The sequence below is a fragment of the Tachyglossus aculeatus genome, chromosome 11 (genome assembly GCF_015852505.1).
Source record: "Tachyglossus aculeatus isolate mTacAcu1 chromosome 11, mTacAcu1.pri, whole genome shotgun sequence".
In the NCBI taxonomy this organism is placed as follows: Eukaryota; Metazoa; Chordata; class Mammalia; order Monotremata; family Tachyglossidae; genus Tachyglossus; species Tachyglossus aculeatus.
The window spans coordinates 18,871,761-18,891,338 of record NC_052076.1 but is presented as its reverse complement, the minus strand read 5'-3'; the positions used below and the strand labels follow the sequence as shown (position 1 = coordinate 18,891,338).

Genomic DNA, 19,578 nt, shown 5'->3' with positions numbered 1-19,578 from the left:
TCTTAGCTGCCGTTCGCTTTCCCTCCAGCCATGACCCACTGACCCAACCCTTCTAACCACTGCCCCCCCAGCTCCCACCCCCGACCCCTCAGAGGGGAGATGAGCCTCAGAGTTGCCCCTGCCAGCCCCACCCCCTCCCCACTCTGTCCAGGGGCCTGCTTTCTCAGTCCCTGGGCAGGGGATGACCTACCCTCATGCCTTCAAATCTGGACAGTGCCCTCAGCGGCCGCAGGGCCCTCAGGGTCCGTAGAGACTTGATAGCCCCCAGCTCGGAGTAGCCCAACCAGTTGGCCACAAGGCTGATGATGGACACCTGCAGAAACCAGGCAGGCTGCATCAGCGAGCACAGCCCCAGGAGACCCAGGGGCCTCTGCGGGGCCTGGGGCAGGAGGCTGTAGTTACAGGGGAAGCCCGAACCAGCCCCAGACCAAGACCCCAACCCAGACCTAGATGGTCCAGCCCAAACCATCCCTGCCCCAGCCAAAGTCCCAAGCCCAGCCCCAGCCCAAACCCAGGCCCAGCCCCAGACCTCAGCTGAGCCCTAGCCCAGTCCACAGCCAGATCCAACCACAGCCCAACCTAGTCCCAGCCCCAGCCTCACCCTAGCCCAGCCCAGCCCTGACCCAGCCCCCGGCCCAGCCCCAGTGTTAAGCCCATCCCCAGGCCCAACCACAGATCCAGTCAAGGCCCAGGCCCAGGCTCAGGCCCTAGCTTAACCTTAGCTCAGCCCAGACCCAATCCCAAAGCCAATCTAATCCTAGCTTAGTCCCAGCCCCAGTCCCAGCCCAGCCCCAGCCCAGCCCCAGCCCAGCCCAGCCCAGCCCCAGTCCTAGCCCAGTCCAGTTGAGCCTAAACCCAGCTCCAGCCCAGCCCCAGTCCCAAGCCTGGCCTCAGCCCAGCCCCAGATAAGTGCTAGGCCCAGGCCCAGCCCCAGGAAAATGCTAGGCCTGGGTCCAAGCCCAACCCAGCCCCAAGCCCAGCCCAGCCCAGTACAGGCCAGCATGCTGTTTGAGCAGTTCTGGCACAGTGGAAGTGGGGCCAGCTGGAGCGGGCACTCACGTCCACAATGAGGAAGTCGAGCCAGCACCAGGCATTGGTGAAATAGACCTTGAAGCCATAGGCCACCCACTTGAGCAGCATCTCCAGGACAAAGACGTAGGAGAAGACCTTGTCCGCATACTCCAGGATGGTGCGGATCACCTTGCGCTGTTCGATGTAGATATCCTCGAAGGCCTGGTGGTGGGGGCACCCGAGGGCTGAGGTGGGGGAGCCGCTCCTTCCCGCCCTGCCCCAACCATGCCCCTCCTCCCGGGGGCAACGGAAAACACTTTCCCGGGGGAGTTGCCAACATGGGGCCAGGGAGCTGCCTGGGGGCCTGAGCGTCTGAGCGTTACCCACTCCAGACCTTGCTTATGGACTTGAGGTCCAGCCCTGGGAATTGCCTGGTGCCTGTGCCCTCTCCTCCCCCATGTCGCTGCGAGGGACTGAGCCCACTGAGTAGGGACTGAGTAGGTTGATAGGTGGTGTCTACATCACTTGTGGGAACCTCCCCCAGACTGGCCTCAGTAGAAAAGAGGTTGGGGGCCAGGAGAGGGGCATCTAGGTAGGGTCTTTGGGAAGCCTCCAGACCCTCTCACATCTGCACAGATCCCAGAGACCTGGGAGTCCCCAGGGGTGGAGGGGCTGGTTGAGTGACCCTGAGGGATCCAGAGCACTGGGCACTTTACCTGGCATAGCCATGCCCATGACAGCAGATATGCTGGCCTCTTCCCCAAATCCTGGGGAGGCCAAGCAGAGTCCCAGACCCATTCCCTATGCAGAGACCCACTCCCAGGCTTTGACACTGACCAGCCCCCAGCCCCCACCCCGGGGCACAGACACTGACCAGTCCTGCAAGCCCAGACACTGACTAGTTCCACAGGCACAGACACTAGTGCCCCCTCTCCCAGAACAGACACTGACCAATCCTGCAGGCACAGTCATTAACCAGGTGGGACTGGTCACTACCTGTCCCTTGGGCACAGAAAGTGACTAGCACGTGGGCAGACACTGACCAGCCCTACTGACTCCCACATACTGACCAGCCTCTGGGCACAAACACCGACCAGCACCTGGGAACAGACCCTGACCAGTCCTCCGGTCATGGACACAGACACTGACCAGGGCGCCACTGCTCAGCAGAATCATGAAGACGATGAAGGACTCGAACCAGTTGTGCTCGACGATCCTGAAGCAGGCCTTCCTCAGGTCCCACCAGATCCGGCCACGATCAGTGGTCACATCCACGTACAGGAAGGGAAACCGTTTCACACAGGCTGTGGGAAGTTGGAAGTGCCTACTTGGACTGGGTGATCCCAAGCTCTTTCTACAACCCCCTGCACGCTGTGGGCACCCAGAACACCTCTCTGCATACTGTAGGTGCCCAGGACAGCACCCTTCACACTGCAGGCACTTGGTACCCTGTGTCGCCCAGAGTAGGTGCTCACTACTGTACTCTGCACACACTAGGTGATCTATACAGTGCTCTGCACAGTGAAGGTACCCAGTACTGTGCCCTGCACATAGTAGGCACCCAATACAATATCTTGTTTGTAGTAGGTGCTCACTATAGTACTCTGCACACAATAAATGCTCTATACAGTGCGCTGCACAAAATAAGCACCTAATATAGTGCTCTGGGCACTTTAGGCACCTAATACAGCTCTTTGCATATGGCAGGCACTCAGTCAATACTGTGGAGACAATGACCCCTCAAGGGCCGGGCAGCTCTAGGGATCCAAGGAGGGCACAGAGGCCCTGGAAGGGTCAAACAGGCCTGGTCCATGGGGTGTCTCCTCAACTCCCTGAATTTAGCAAGGAACCTCAGCTGGAGGAACTTAGATTATTCAGTTGCATTTATTGGGCATTTACTGAGAGCAGAGCACTGTGCTAAGCACTTAGATTAGATTTCAAGGCAAGATGGTTTGGGATCTCTGCCCCTGCTCTCTCTCCCTCCCTCCAGGCTTGTGTCTCCTCCTGCCTTCAGGACATCTCCAACTGGATGTCTGCCCACCATCTAAAACTCAATATGTCCAAGACTGAACTCCTTATCTTCCCTCCCAAACCATGCCCTCTCCCTGACTTTCCCATCATTGTAGACGGCACTACCATCTTTCCCATCTCATAAGCCCACAACCTTGGAGTCATCCTTGACTCCGCTCTCTCGTTAACCCCACACATCCAATCACCAAATCACCAATCCATCACCAAAACCTGCCGGTCTCACCACCACAACATCGCCAAGATCCACCCTTTCCTCTCCATCCAAACTGCTACCTTACTGGTTCAATCTCTCATCCTATCCCGACTAGAGTACTGCATCAGCCTCCTCTCTGATCTCCCATCCTCCTGTCTCTCCCCACTTCAGTCAATACTTCACTCTGCTGCCTGGATCATCTCTGTGCAGAAACGCTCTGGGCATGTCACTCCCCTCCTCAAAAATCTCCAGTGGCTGCCTGTCAACCTATGCATCAAGCAAAAACTCCTCACTCTCGGCTTCAAGGCTCTCCATCACCTCGCCCCCTCCTACCTCACCTCCCTTCTCTCCTTCTACAGCCCAGCCCACACCCTCCGCTCCTCTGCCGCTAACCTCCTCACTGTACCTAGTTCTCGCCTATCCCGCCATTGACCCCCGGCCCACGTCCTTCCCCTGGCCTGGAATGCCCTCCCTGCACACATCCGCCAAGCTAGCTCTCTTCCTCCCTTCAAAGCCCTACTGAGAGCTCACCTCCTCCAGGAGGCCTTCCCAGACTGAACCCCCTTTTTCCTCTCTTCCTCCCCATCCCCCGCCCTACCTCCGTCCCCTCCTCACAGCACTTGTATATATATTTGTACAGATTTATTACTCTATTTATTTTACTTGTACATATTTACTATCCTATTTATTTTGTTAATGATATGCATATAGCTATAATTCTATTTGTTCTGACGATTTTGACACCTGTCTACATGTTTTGTTTTGTTGTCTGTCTCCCCCTTCTAGACTGTGAGCCTGTTGGGTAGGGACCGTCTCTATATGTTGCTGACTTGTAATTCCCAAGCGCTTAGTACAGTGCTCTGCACACAGTAAGCGCTCAATAAACACGATTGAATGAATGAATGAAATCCTAAGGTTCGGGCCACCCTCCCAAGAGGACTCTCCATCTGGGCTGGGGTCTAGGGTCTAGCAGGGAAAAGCACCAGCTCCTCCTGCCCTGCATCCCGAGGATGTGCCCTGAGGCAGGGGGAGGGATGGAATGACCTTTTGGCCCTCACCCTCAGTGAAGCATTCCTCGGGCAGCTCTCCTTCCGCGTTCTCCTCGGCCTCCTCCTCCTTCTCCTCGGCAGGTGGATGGTAGTCGGCAGTGCTGCCCACCGAGGAGTTCCCATCGCAGGGGCGAGGTTGTGGGGGCTTCGACGGCTGTGGGGTGTTCTGCCAGGTAGAACCCCGGGGTGAGGAGCGAGGTGTAGGGCGGAGCATGGGTAAGCCAGTCCCACCCCCGGCCCACCCCATCATCCCCCACTGTCAGCCATCTCCCTGCTCCCCACCCTTTGCACAGTCTGCTTGTGGGGGATCAGCATGGTGGAAAGTGCTCTAGCTGGTGATTCTGGGGGTCCTGGGCCGGGGGCCTGAACCCAGAGGTACAGTCACCAATTCCACTGGCCCTCAATCAGGACCCAGATGGCTGCCGCCCCCCCGCCCCCCCGCCCCCAAATGTCCCCTCCTTGGCTGCAGACCTCCACTCCCACTATCAACCCCCAGTCACCCCCTCCCCCTCCCACAGACACCCCCCCCCCCCAGTCAACTACATCCCTCCAGCCACTCCCTTCCTGGCTGCAGACTCCCACCCCCAAAATCAGCCCCCTTCTCAGCCACTCCAGTCTCCACTATAGCCCCCTAGCTTCTTCCTCAGTTGCCCTCTTTCTGCTTCCCATGCCCCATCTTCACCCAGGCAGAATGGTGGTGAGGGATGGTAGGTAGGAGCAAAGTGAGGCTTGGAGGAAGAAGGAAAGCAACTTCCCTGCCTCAAATCCTTGCCCCACAACTCTGTGGTCCCTGCCCACACAACCTGGGCAGCTGAGGCCTGGATAGATGAAGCCTGAGCAACTGAGTCCTGGGCAGCTGAGTCCTGCACAGATGAAGCCTGGGCAGCTGAGGCCTGGGCACCTGACTGGGTGGAGAGCCAGGTTCGGGTCCCGCTGTTGCTTCCTGGGCTCCCCAGACCCTCACCCTCCAACCCTGCATCACCACCGCTCTCCACTCCCTCCCGCAGATGACACATTCCCGGGGTATATTTAGCCACTGGACGCCGGCCACAAGGGCCATCTGGGTCCTGGCTTTCAAGGGGAGTTGGGGTCACGAGCTTCGGGGCTGAAGTAGATCTAAGTTCAGGAAAAGGTTTCTGGGGGAGGTGTCCCCCCGCCTCCGAGGGTCTGGGTCCTGGGCCCCTTCCCCTCTCCAGGTAAACTTCTGAACAGAGCAAAGGCCCACCCTACCAGCCCAATCTGAGCAGATCGGACCCTGGCCTGGACAGCTCTCAGCGGGCAATGCTGCTGCTCAAGGCAGGGCCTGCCTGCCCAGGATCACGGAGGGAGCCCGGCTTGGGTGCGGGAGCTGGGTGTGTGAGGGTGGGCATGCGTGGCGGATGGAAGTGAGCGTGCGGGGGGCGCGCAACGAGGGCGGGTGTGAGTGTACTGGGTGTGTGAGGGTGCGGGGACCGTGCGGCGATTTCTGGGCCCCTGAACCGTCCGAAGCAAGGAGGGCTGGAAAGGGCATTTGCTGCCCCCTAGTGGCCGGACCGGGGAACGCCAGAGGCGGCGAAGGCGGGGCAGCCGAGGCCTGCACTGGCCCCGCACTGGCTCTGACTGGGCCGGCACCGGGGACCGAGAAACCCAGGGACACCGGGGGCTGCCGGGCCGGGCAGAGGAGGAGAAGCCAGGAAGCCTCCTGGACAGCCCACCAAGGGCACGAAGTCTTGGCTCGCCCCTCGTTGGGTTTTCGGCCAGGCCGAGGACAGCGCCCATCCTCCTTGCAGTGTCACCTGGCTCCCCCCTCTAGACTGGGAGCCCGTTGTTGGGTAGGGACCGTCTCTATATGTTGCCAACTTGTACTTCCCAAGCGCTCAGTACAGTGCCCTGCACACAGTAAGCGCTCAGCAAATACAATTGAATGAATGAATGAAAGTGGCCTGGCCTGCAGAGGACCTGGAGATGTCCGGTACATAACTCCTGCTGCCTGGAAGGATGGACCCCAGCAGTGGATCGGGGCAGGCCCCTCGGAGAGGGGATGGTAGTCCGGAAAGAGTGACAGGTTCCCCCCACATCCTTCCTCTCCTGCTCTCTGGCCTGTACCTCCCATGCCCACCTCACCAGGACCGGATCGCCGGTGAGGGTGATCAGACTCCCCGCCCCCTGGCCCGGAGTTCAGCTGGGGCCTCCGCAGCCTCAGTGCTGATCGGCCGACCCCGAGACTATGAGCTGGTTCTCCCTCTGTCCCTAGGCTCCAACCATCTTCTCGCTCCTAGGCCCGGGGAAGAGTGATACTGTCCTTTACTCTCACGCCCATGGGCTTCTGCGTCCGGGGGGAAGGGAGGGACGGGTGGGTGGGGCGGAGGGAGAGAGGGACAGATGGGTGAGGGCGCGAAGAAGGAGGGATGGATGGGTGGAAGAGGAGGGAGGGAGGATCAAGGAGAGGAGGAGAACAGGCAGGGCATCGGCAGGGAGTCAGGAGGGCGGAGCGCTCCGGTTCACCTGGGCCTCCTCGGGCTCGGACAGGGTGTCGGTCTCCTCCTCCGTGGGGAAGTCGAGGTCGGACTCCTCGGAGGCTATGGGCACCTGGATGGTCAGGTAGGGGTCGTTGATGAAGTTCAGGTGGCCCAGCGGGTCCAGTGGGATCAGGTTGCCGGGCGGCCGGGCGGGCCCTTGGCTCCTGCAGCCGGTCGGCTCCGGCCCCGGCTCCACGTGGTTGAGGACGTGGTCGTCTTTGCCCAGCGGCCCATCCTCTCCCCCGGGCGGCTCTTGGTCCCCCGCGCCGCCGTCCCCCGGAGGGGGGTCTTGGCCCGCCGCGCCCGCGGAGCCCCGGCAGCGCAGGAGCCCGAGCACCGCCTGCTTGGCCAGGTCGACGCCGCGGGTGATGCGCCCGATGGCGATCTGCAGGTTGTTCATCTCCCCGTCGTCGTCGGAGGCCGTCAGGCTGTCCGCGCTGAACGAGCTCAGCAGCAGCGCCAGGAACAGGTTCAGCACCTGGACGGCGCGGGCAGGGGGCGGGGTGGGCGTTGGGGCGGGGGGAGCCAGGCAGGGGCGGGGGGCAAAGGGAGGCGCAGGAGCCGGGGTGAGGGCGCGGGCCGGAGCCCTGGTATAATGTCAACCCTCTCACTACCTGCATGCAGATTTACACATACACGCATGCACACAACAGAGGCACTCACATGTGCTCACACTCATGCCCGCACGTGCACACATGGTCTCTTTGCCCCTGCAGCCAGAGCCCCTTCCTCTCCTACTCAACAGGCCCCTGGTGGGCCCTGCAGCCTATCAAGGGGTTCTGGCCAGCAAGTCTGTTAAGATGGGCCACAGGCCATGACAGATCCACCACCTGCCCTTCCCCGCCACCCTCCCCTTCCAGGGTCCTGCTCCAACCCTCTCCCTCCCTCCCCAGCTACGAACACTTCTCCCCTGTTGCTCATGTTCCTCCCCAGCCACAGGTGCCCGCCTCCTCTAGCCACACAAGCCCATCCCCTAGCCACATGTCCTCTGCCCCTAGCCATACCAGCCCCTCCTTAGCCATGCACCCTCCTCCCCAGCCAGACAAGATCCTCCCCTAGCTGCATAAGCTTCTCCCCTAGCCATACATGCTTCTTCCCTAGGCACACAAGCTCCTCCCCTAGCCACACAAGCTCCTCTCCTATCCACATACCTTCCTCTCCTAGCCGCACAAGCCCCTCCCCTAGACATGCACACTCCTCCCTTATTTGTGCTGGGGCCCTTGGACCGCTGGGACTACAAAACCTGAAAATGAAAACTGCCCCAGGTTGGGGCAGGGGGATGGCCTCCCGCCAATCCAGACAAGCTTGGCCTAGACCAGCCTTGGGGCTCGGTCAGGTGCTACTCTGGCCCAGGTTGTGACTCTTGCAGAACATATCAGTGCTCTAGCAGGGGAGGGGAGGGGAGGGAGCAGGGTCTGGGCCTGGGAAGGGATGGCCAGCACGGTACATGAAAAGAACAGAGAACCAAAGGGTAGAAGGAACTGGGGCTCTTGAGACCTGGGTTCTCAAGCCCTGCTCCTCCACTGCTCTGGTCTGCTATATAACCTCCAGTTTCTTCTTCTGTAAAATGGGAATAAAATACCGGCTCTCTCACCCCACCCTATCCTCTGCCCCACAGCACTTATATACATGTCCGTAATTTATTCATTTATATTAATCCATCTCCCTCTCTGGACTGTAAGCTTGTCATGGACAGGGAACTAACTCTGTTCTAGAATACTCTCCCAAGTACTTAGTACAATGCTCTGTGCATAGTAATTACTCAGCTAATACTATCGATTGATTGAATCCTGCGTGGAGCAGGGAATGTGTCCAGTCCCATGATCAGGTATCTACCCCAGTGCTTAGCACAGGTCTTGACCCATAGTAAGCACCGAATACTTGATATCACTTCTGTGATTAAGGGGCCACGGTTAAGAGGCTATGGAAGGGGGCCTCGGTGGGGGCTGGCAGGGCAGACCGAAGCTCCGCCTGCCGCTGGGTTTCCATGTTACCTGAGTCACTTCCTCTATTTTTCCTATAATAGCCCCAAAGGAAATGCCTGGCCATAGGGCCCCCCTCTGCTCCCCCGAGCCCCTGCCCTGCCCTGCCCCTCGGCAGACACCTGCTCCCTGGCCCCGGCTCCGGTCCGGAACAAGAGCTAAGGGGGAGTCGGGAGGGGAAAACCATCAGAAACTGGAGTCAAGTGTCCCACCTTGACCTCAAGGGCCCCTGGGTATAAGGAGGATAGGGGAGGGGCAACGGATGGGGGCAAGGGGATGAGAGGAGAATATGCATATTCACTCACCCAGAACCCTCCCTGGTTTCTCTTGAGTGCACGCATGACTGCATGTGTGTGTGTGCACACACACTTAGACACACCCAGAACCATCCCCTGGTCTCTCTTTCTGTCTCACACAAACACACACAAACACACACTCATACCTGGAAGCTTCTCATGGTCACCCATCCACACCTACCCACCCCCCTCCCCCTCAGACCCTTCCCTGGTCACACACACGTACACACCCAGACATCCCTCTCCTGACTGAAGACTGTGACCTCTGTATCCTCAACTCCTCACTGTGGCTCTACTCTCACATCCAAGCTGTTGCCAAAACCTGCCCATTTTTCCTCAGAAGCATCTTGGGCTCCACCCTTTCCTCTCCTCCCCTAGAGCCATTTTCCTGCTCTGTACACAATAAGTGCTCAGTAAACACGATTGAATGAATTGAATGAATGGTTCAAGGACTAGTCACTCTCAATTGGTTGGACTAGTTGGACTAGTCACCAACCTCTTGGTCTCCCTGCCTCCAGCCTCTCCCCTTGTGTCCATACTCGACGCTGCTGTCCAGATCACCTTCCAGAAACATCGTTCAGCACAGGTCTCCCCTCTCCTCAAGACTCTCCCTTGGCTGCCCATCACCCTCTGCATCAAGCCAACACTCCTTATCATTGGTTCAAGGCTTTTTCCACTCTTATTCATTCAGCTCTCCACTCCCCCTACTCTTCATTCCTCCAAAGCCCACTTCTTGACTGGATCCTGCTTTCGTCTTGCCCACCTTTGACCCCTTGTTCATGTTATCCCCAAGGTCTGGAACTTTCTCCCCTCGCAACATGGCTTAGTGGAAAAGAGCTCAGTCCTGGGACTCAGAAGAAATAACAATAATAATAATAATAATATTCTGAAGCACTTATGTGCCAAGCACTGTTCTAAATTCTAGGGTAGATACAAGCTAATTAATTTGGACACACGCTGTTCCACCTGGGGCTCACAGTCTGAGTAGGAGAGAGAACAGGTATTAAATCCTCATTTGACCAGATGACCACGACTCAGATTTTTTTCATAACAACCACTGCCTGCCTACACACCAACCCAGCTCCCGTTTTCTCCTAAACACTGGCCTCTTCACTCTCAATGACCCAAGAACCTGCTCACAATTCAACAGTCTCCTGAGGGAATCACCAGATTAAGCAGTTATTGCTGTTGATTATTCACCTACATCCCTTAAACATCCCTGACCACACCATGACCCCTCAATCCCCACCCTCCAGTCAGCCCATGTTAGTCCTCCCCTCCCAATACACCTCCTCCTCCCCTTCCTCCATCTAACACCTCCCCATCCCTTGCCCTGTCCCACAGCCCACTTGCCCTAACCCTAACCCACCCCACAGCCCCAGCCAAGTGTGGCCTGTGGAACCCCTGCTTGATCATTGGGAAGCTTCCCTTCATCCTTGACCTTTTCCTGACCCAATCACTGCTCCTCCTTGCCACCTCTGAAACCTGGCTCTCTCCAGATAACCCGGTCTCTCTAGAGGAGGACTCGTCTTCACCCACTCCCCCAAACTCACTAGGAAAGAAGGAGGTGTTGGCTTCCTTCTCACACCACAGTGAGGCTTCACACCATTCCTCCTTCCCATTCCTTTCCCTTCCCTTTAAGTCCAATATTATCCGCCTTTATCACCCACTCCAATCACTAGTCGTGTTCATCTACCACCCCCTCAGACCCTACCTCCAACTTTCTGAATGATTTTGATCCTTTTCTCACATTCCTTCTCTCTTTCTCCATCCCTACACTTGATCCTTGAAGACTTCAATATTCACATAGATGTTCCTGACAACCCTTCCACTGCCTACTTTCTATCACTCCTCAACTCCACTGGCCTCCTGCCCCACCCCAGCTCTCCCACTCACCAACTTGGACACAATCTCATCCTCTCTAGCTACTGCACAATCTCTACCCTCACCAATTCTGAAATCTTTCTGACAACTTCCTTACTTGTCTTCTCTCCCATACCCTTCCACGCCACAAATCTGTGCTGTTCCCCCAAAGAGACCTCCAATATTTTGACCCTATCCAATTTTCTCAACTCATCATGCCCCATTTAGCCTCCACACCCAAACTATCTTCCATTGATGATGAAACTGATGCTCTCAACACCACCCTTTCTACTGAACTCAACTCACTTGCTCCCCTATCCCTTCATCACTCTCGTACCACTAAAAACAGCACTAGATCACTTCCTCAGTATGCTTCTGTCACTCTTGTCCATGAGCTACAGAGAGCTGCTGGAGGAAATCTCACTCCAGCTCTCAATCATCTTGAGATGCCCCCTCCTACCTCACCTCGCTACTCTCCTACTACAATCCAGCCTGCACACTTCACTCCTCTAATGCCAACCTACTCACTGTACTTTGATCTTGTCTATCTTGCCGCCAACCTCTCACCCACTTCCTGCCTCTGGTCTGGAACACCCTCCCTATTCATATCCAACAAACAATGACGCCCCCGCTACTTCAAAGCCTTACTGAAGACTCATCTCCTCCAAAAGCCTTCCCTGATTAAGCCCTCTTTCCCTTTTCTTCCACTCCCTTCTGCATCGGACTTACTCCCTTTCTTCATCCCCCACTCCCGGCCCCACAGCACTTATGTACCCACCAGTAATTTGTTTATTTAAATTAATGTCTGTCTCCTCCTCTGGACTGTAAGCTTTTTGTGGGCAGAGAATTTGTCTGATATATTATTGTATTGTACTCTCCCAAGCACTAAGGAGAGTGCTCTGCACACAGTAAGCGTTCAATAAATATGATTGATTGATTGATCTGACAGATGAGGTAAGTGAGGTTCAGAGAAGTGAAGTGACTTGTCCAAGGTCACACAGCAGACAAGTAGCAGAGTCAGGATTAGAACCCAGGTCCTCTGACTCCAGGCCCATGCTCTTTCCACTAGGCCATGCTGACTTTGGATGATGCTTGTCGTCTACTGAGATGAAAGTCTCCCACAGGGGTGATAGCTTTTTCTACATTTGCATCCAGGTCACTGGTTGCTCCCTCCAGCCTGTCTGCAGAGAACAAGTGACCAGGACCGGGCCCACCACCACTCTGCATCCCAGCTTTGCTCCCCTGGCAGAGGGGGATGACTCAGACAGGGCACCATTGGCTCTCAACCCAACCTAGCTGTGCCATCACGAAGCAGTCTTGGAATCTTGACAAATTTTTCAGGGCAGCCAAATTTGCTTAGAAGTTTCCAGAGCCCAGATCTGCTGAATGGATGAGATGGTTGGATAAGGTCTATGAAAACTGAGCAGAAGGCCTGATGGCCTGATGGCACAGCTGGCCGTGCATTTCTCCTGTGTCTGCCATCTGACACACAGAAAAGATCGTCATTGTTCTGCTCCTCTGTGACCTCAAGTAGGTGATTCCAGCTCTGCCACGCACCTGCTGTGTGATCCTGGACAAGTCACTTAACTTCTCTGTGCCTCAGTTTCCTTTATCCGTAAAATGGGGTTAAAATACCTGTTCTCCCTCCTATTTAGATTCTGAGCCCCTTGTGGGACAAGGACTGTGCCCAGCCTGATTAACTTGCATCTAACCCAGTGCTTAGAGCAGTGCTTGACATGTAATAAGCACTGAACAAATACCTTAATTATTATTTTCACCCCAGGAGTATCCAATCCAGGATATTCTTTAGGAGCCAATTCAGGAATTCTTCTAGAATCTTGCTGACAGTGGAATATAATAAGACATCTTGGTCACTGCCATGCTCTGATCTTTCACCTCTCTTCTTGAAGATGGGGATGATAGTGGCATCTTCGAGAACTCGTGGCAATTCCTTACTATCCATCTGTTGAAGAAGAGTTTGTGCAGCTGCTTAAGCAGAATGTTCCCTCTGTGTCCAAAGATCTCAGCAGGGCCAGATGCTGTGCTGATTTGTCTAATAGTTGGTACACAAGGTCCTTGTCTTCACCTGTTTGGAGGCTTTGTATGGTTTTTTTTATTGTTGTTGTTTTTATGGTAACTGTTAAACACTTAATATGCACAGGACACTCTACTAAGAACTGGGGTCAGTACAACATGATCGGGTTGGACACAGTCCTTATCCCACATAGGGCTCATAGTCTTACTCCCCATTTTACAGATGAGATAACTGAAGCACAAAAAAGTTAAGTGACTTTCCCGACATCACACAGCAGACAAGTGGTGGAGTCAGGATTAGAACCCAGGTCCTTTGACTCTCAGTCCTGTGTTCTATCCATTAGTCCACACTGCTCCTCTATGTTCGGCCAAGACTCATCTTCAATAGGGGAAGCAGTTTGAAGAGAGTGTTGAAACGTTCTTGCCATCTTTTTAGGGTTCCTTCCTTGTATGCAGTGACACTGGACCCCTCTTCGTCATCATCATCATCAGCGTCGATGGTATTTATTGAGTGCTCACTGTGTGCTAAGCACTGTACTAAGTGTTGGGAGAGTACAACACATTTATTTATATTAATATAATATAAGCAGGTCTGTCTTCCCTGCTAGACTGTAAGCTCATTGTGGAAAGGGAATGTGTCTGTTTATTGCTATATTGTACTCTCCCAAGCACTTAGTACGGTGCTCTGTAAGTGCTCAATAAATACAACTGAATGAATGAATGAATGGCAGCCTCGATACCTGCCCACAGTCAGCTTCAGAGCTGGTCATGTCCTGGACAAGGCCATAGAATGTCTTTGGTGAAGTCCTACAAGTTTTTTGGTTTCATTAGCCCTGCATCTCTTCCACTTTGGCATCCTATCACCTGCCATGTACATGAGAAGCAGCGTGGCTCAGTGGAAAGGAGCCCGGGCTTTGGATTCAGAGGTCATGGGTTCAAATCCTGGCTCTGCCAATTGTCAGCTGTGTGACTTTGGGCAAGTCACTTTACTTCTCTGGGCCTCAGTTCCCTCATCTGTAAAATGGGGATTAAGACTGCGAGCCCCCCGTGGGACAACCTGATCACCTTGTAACCTCCCCAGTGCTTAGAACAGTGCTTTGCACATAGTAAGTGCTTAATAAATGCCATTATTATTATTATTATTATGTTCCTTAATTTGGTTTGCAGGTTGCAACATAGGTTTCTGGAAGCCTCTCTTCTGCCTCACTTCTCAGGTGTTGCCAGATGTTGCTGGTGCAATAGATTCTTTGCAGCATGCAGTGTGCAAGTCTTTCATTTCCAAGTCATTCTCACAAAACCAGTCTTGGTGCTTCCTCTTGGAATAATAATAATATTTATAAAGCACTTACTATGTGCCAAACACGGTACTAAGAGCTGGGGTAGAGACAAGATAATCAGGTTGAACACAGTCCCTGTCCCACGTAGGGCTCACAGTCTTAATCCCCATTTTACAGATGAGGAGACTGAGGTGCAGGGAAGTGAAGTGACTTCCCAAGATCGCACAGCAGGAAAGTGGCAGAGCCAGGATTAGCAGCCAAGTCTTCTGACTCCTCAGTCCGGGCTCTTTCTGCTAGGCCACGCTGCTTCCAGCATCACTGAGAAATGCCCATTCGCTGCTCATGTTGCTCTCTGAAGTTCGATTTTCTTCCTTCATCAGGGTGCCAGATGCTACTTGCAGATGTCTTCATTCTCCAGGAGCTTAACATCCAGGTGTTTGGAGGCCTGTCTGGGGAGCAGCGGTTCTAAGGACAGCATGAGCTTGGAGGGTATTAAATGGTTGCCCAGTCCAACATTCCAACATTCTGCTGGGACCTGAATGTCTTTGAAGTCCCTCTGCCACATTGGGATGTAAGCAATAAGATGCCACTGTTTAGATCGGGGAAGCCTCCAGAGAGGTGTTCCTTTTGCCGGCCGGCTGAAAGATGGTATCTGAGACTGGGCTGTGGTGTTTGGTGCACTCATTCAGAAAAAGAAGGCCACTGGTGCTGATCTTGCCAATCCCAAGAGGCCCAAGGACTTTCCTCCTTCTGTGGCTATCACTTCCAACTGTGGCCCTGCAACCTTCCATTTAAATTAGTTGACAGGACACTGTTCCTCCTGCAATGATTTTGCCTTAATCTTTAAAGCAGCGTTCTTCACCTCAAGTTCCTCATCATGGGATCCTAAGGTGACAGAGCACTTTAGTGTCAGGGCTAGGCAGAGCAGCTCCAGACAGTCCCTGATGCCTCCAGGTAGCTCTGCGAGGCCCAAAATTAAAGCTATCTGATAGACACTCTGAAGTGGGAAGAACTCGCCAAAAGAAGGTGAAGACTTCTTCCAGCTGGTCTTCATCAGGCAGCCTGGTCTCCCTTACAGCCATGATATTGACTCCGTATCAGGAGTCCATAGTGTTTACTGAGTGCCTGCTGTGCTCAGAGCACTGTACTACACATTTAGGAAAGGACAATAGAGTTAGCAGACATGGCTCCTGCCTTCAAGGAGCTTACAGTCCAGCCCGGAGACAGACACTGAAATAAAATACAAGGCAGAAATCATTTATCCGCTCCTCTAGATTGTAAACTCAATATTGTCAGGGAACGTGACTGCCAACTCTGTTGTATTGTACTCTCCCAAGTGGTTAGTATAGTGCTCTGAGCATAGTAAGTGCTCAATAAATACCATTGATGATGATCCTACTACTACTACACACACACACACACACACTCTCTCTCTCTCTCTCTCTCTCTCTCTCTCTCTCTCTCTCTCTCTCTCTCAGAACAATTCCCAGGAACAAGCACCTTCAGAGACCCCCACCAGCTCCCGCCATCTGCTCTCCCCTATGCAGGGCTGACCCACCCCAGCCCTGCCCAGGGCTTCTCCTCAATGAACTCGCCCATCTGCCATCTAGCCATTTTGCCATCCTGTTGAGGGCAGCTGGTAGGTCTCTGTGCCACTGAAGTGACACTGGGATTGTGTGTCCAAGCCTCTTGCCCTGCCTAGCTCTGCCCTGACCAGCCCAGTCCTGCCCTTCCACGTCCTGACTTGCTCTGCCTTGCCCTGTCCTGGCTCTGGCCTCTTCTTCTCTACCCCACCCCATCCCTGCCCACCCTGCCCAGCAGGCTCATGGATTCGGGACTTCTGGGTCTTGGCTGATGTGGGCACCTTGAGATCAGGCCAGTGGGAAGTGGGGGTGGGCCACGAAAGGGAGGGATTGTCCACGATGGGGAAGGGGGAGAGGAGGGGTGAGGAGGGGCTTTGTGGAGCATACTCAGTTGGGACGTGTGCGGAGAGCAGCCCAAAGCCAGAAGGAGCCAGTCCGGACTAGCCCGAGGACCCCCATGCCACCCTGCGGCCGTGGCCCCTTACCACCAGGTTGCCGATGACCATGACCATGAGGAAGACGGTGAGGCACATGGCCTGGCCAGCCACCTCCATGCAGTCCCACATGGTTTCGATCCACTCGCCACACAAGATGCGAAAGACGATGAGGAAGGAGTGGAAGAAGTCGTGCATGTGCCAGCGCGGCAGGCTGCAGTCGGCAGCAATCTTGCACACACACTCCTTGTAGCTCTTGCCGAACAGCTGCATGCCGACCACAGCGAAGATGAAGACGATGATGGCCAGCACCAGCGTCAGGTTCCCCAGTGCTCCCACCGAGTTCCCGATGATCTTGATCAACATGTTCAGTGTCGGCCACGATTTGGCCAGCTTGAACACGCGCATCTGTACAGGAGGCAGGTATAGGGGGTGAGGGGGTGGCGGGAGGGAGGAAAGAGAAGGGTAGATGGCGGAGAGAGGAAATGAAGGAGGGAAGAAGGGAAATGGAGTTGAGAGGGGAGAGGGGAAGGGAAATTGGAGGAACAAGGAAAGGAGGGAAGAGGGAGGAGGGAAAATGGGGAGAGGAAAGAGAAGGGAAGAGGGAGGAGAGAGATATGAAGAGGGAGAAGGGAGGGAGATATAGAAGAGGGAAGAGAGAGGATGGTAGATGGAGAAGAGAGGATAGAAGGGAAGAGGGATGAAGGAAAATGGAGGAGGGAGGGAAGAGGAAGAAGCATGAAAAGCTGCCCTGGGTTTGCAGCAGTGGCTGCAGGGATGTGGGGGGTGGGGCTGCGTTCTTCCAGCGGGGCAGGGCCCAACCTCAAAGGAGAACATACAAAGTCTAACCCTAACCCCTGTCCTAGCCTGAGCTCCAATCACACCTCACTAACCTTAGCCATTACCACAACGCCAAACCTCACCCTCTCACTGCCTCACAGCTCTGATCGTAACCCCAACCCTTGATGAACCCCAGCCACTGACGAACCCCAACCCTAAACAATAGCTCTGTTTGACCTAAATTAGTGTGTTTCCCAAAATCTGAACATCTGCTTCTTTAGCTGTAGGGAGGCAGTGAGCCCTAGTGGAAAAAGCACAGGACTGGAAGACAACGGACCTAAGTTCTAATCCTGGCTCTGCCAGCGGCTACCAGTGACTTAACCTCTCTGGGCCTCAGTTTCCTCATCTGTAAAATGGCTATAATCTATCCACTCCCCTTCCCTCTTAGATGGTGAGGTCTGTTAACACCTATCTCCTCTTCTAGACTGTGAGCTCTTTGTGGGTAGGGAATGTGTCCATTTATTATTGTACTGTACTCTTACAAGTGGCTAATAAAATGCTTTGGCACGCAGCAAGCACTAAACAAATATGATTGAATGAATGAATGAATGGCGGGCTCTTAGCCCTTAGTTCAGCACCCAGTGAGCACTAACTCTAATAATACTGCAATTCCTGTGATGAATTAAAAACCTGAACCCCAAAGCTCTACTTTCCTATCCCAACCCTAGCCCAGGAAGCCCAGACTCTCCCCAGCATTGTCCCCTCTCCACAAGCAACCTCACTCAGGAGCCCACCGGCTGTATCTTCACAGGAGCCAGAGCTCCCTCAGTGCCTTTGCCAAGCCTCAGAGGATCTCTCTCACTCCTTCCTTCTCCAGCTCCCTCTCTCACACATCCACAAGATCTCTCACCCACACATCCACACACATGCTCTCACACACACTTTTCCATACATATTCGCATTCATGTGCACACGCACACACACACAAACACAAACACACACTCTTCAAAATGAACTCTGAAAAGCAGTGTGGCCTAGTGGAAGAGCCCAGGCCTGAGAGTCAGAAGACCTGGGCTCTAACCCCAGCTCTGTCACTTGTCTGCTGTGTGACCTTGGGCAAGTCACTTTGCTTCTTTGTGCCTCAGTTACTTCATCTGTAAAGTGGAGATTAGGATTGTGAGCACTACATGGGACTGGGACTCTGTCCAATCCAATTATCTTGTACCTATCCCAGTGCTTAGTGTAGTGCTTGGCACATAGTAAATGCTTAACAAATACCATAAAAATATTTACAGTGGACACAGGGCTGTCCAGGGCACATGAGGGATGAAGAGAAGATGCTTTCACAGACATTCCCTTGCCCACTCATTTTCACCCACCACACATTTTAACATTCCAAACATCGATCAATCAATCGATCAAATGAAGATATCTATTGAGCACTTACGTGTAGAGCACTGTAATAAGCATTTGGGAGAGTACACTACAATTGAGTTGAATGATTAGATCCCTGCCCACTAGGAGCTTACAGTCTACAGGGGGAAACATATATTCAAATAAATTACAGATAGGGGAAATGGCAAAGTAAAAAGATATGTACATATGTGCTGTGGGGCTGGAAGTGCAGTGAATAACTAGTGCTTAAGGGGTACAGAGCCAAGTGCATAGGTGACATAGAAGGGAAGATGAGAGATTAACCTGGAAAGGCCTCCTGGAAGAGATGTGATTTTAGGAGGTTTTTGAAGGTGGGGAGATTGGTCGTCTGTCATATATAAAGGGGGAGTGAGTTCCAGGCCCAAGGAGGATGTGGACAACGGATCACCAGGGAGATAGATGAGATCAAAGGTTCCAAAGGTACCAAAAGTAGGTTGGTATTAGAGGAGTGGAGTGTGAAGTTTGGGTTGTTGGAGATCAGCCAGATTAAGTTGGAATGGGAGAGGAGTTTCTGTTTGATATGGAGGTAGATGGGCCACCACTGGATGTTTTTGAAGAGTGGGGAGAGATGCACTGATTTTTTTTTTAAGAAAAATGATCTAGGTAGTAGAGTGAAATATGGACTGGAGAGGAGAGAGACAGGAGGCAGGAAGATCAGCGAGGAGGCAGTCAAGGTAGGAAATAAATGTTTGGATCAGTGTAGAAGGAGTTTGAATAGGAAAGAAAGGGCAGATTCTAGAGATGCTGAGAAGGTAGAACCAACAGAATTTGGTGACAGACTGAATAGTCAGATTCAACAAGAGTGATGAATAGAAGATAATGTTAAGGCTTGTGAGACAGAGAAGATGGCCATTTCTACAATGATGGGAAAATCTAGGAGAGTTCGGGGTTCGTATGGGAAGATGAGGAGCTTTGGACACATTAAGTTTGTGGTGTTGGTGGGATCTCCAAGTAGAGCTGTCCTGATGGCAGGAGGAAATGTGAGACTGCAGAGAAGGAGAGAGGTCACAGCTGGAGATATAAGTTTGGGAATCACAGGAGTTGAGACGGTAGTTGAAGCCGTGGTATTGAAAGTGTTCTCCAAAGGAGAACAGGAAAACAGAAGGGGACCCA

General features: G+C 53.7%; 1 protein-coding gene across 1 annotated transcript in view; it reads right to left on the bottom strand.

Annotated features, from left to right (window-relative positions):
- The window catches only part of SCN4A (sodium voltage-gated channel alpha subunit 4), a 78,073-nt gene that overhangs the window by 23,881 nt on the left and 34,614 nt on the right, over positions 1-19,578 (bottom strand). The window contains exons 15-20 of the mRNA XM_038754263.1: positions 16,303-16,659; positions 6,753-7,260; positions 4,294-4,404; positions 2,161-2,315; positions 1,060-1,233; positions 191-313 (exon numbers count right to left, since the gene is read on the bottom strand). Of these exons, the coding sequence (XP_038610191.1) occupies positions 191-313; positions 1,060-1,233; positions 2,161-2,315; positions 4,294-4,404; positions 6,753-7,260; positions 16,303-16,659 (1,428 nt within the window). The remainder of the gene's footprint in view (positions 1-190; positions 314-1,059; positions 1,234-2,160; positions 2,316-4,293; positions 4,405-6,752; positions 7,261-16,302; positions 16,660-19,578) is intronic.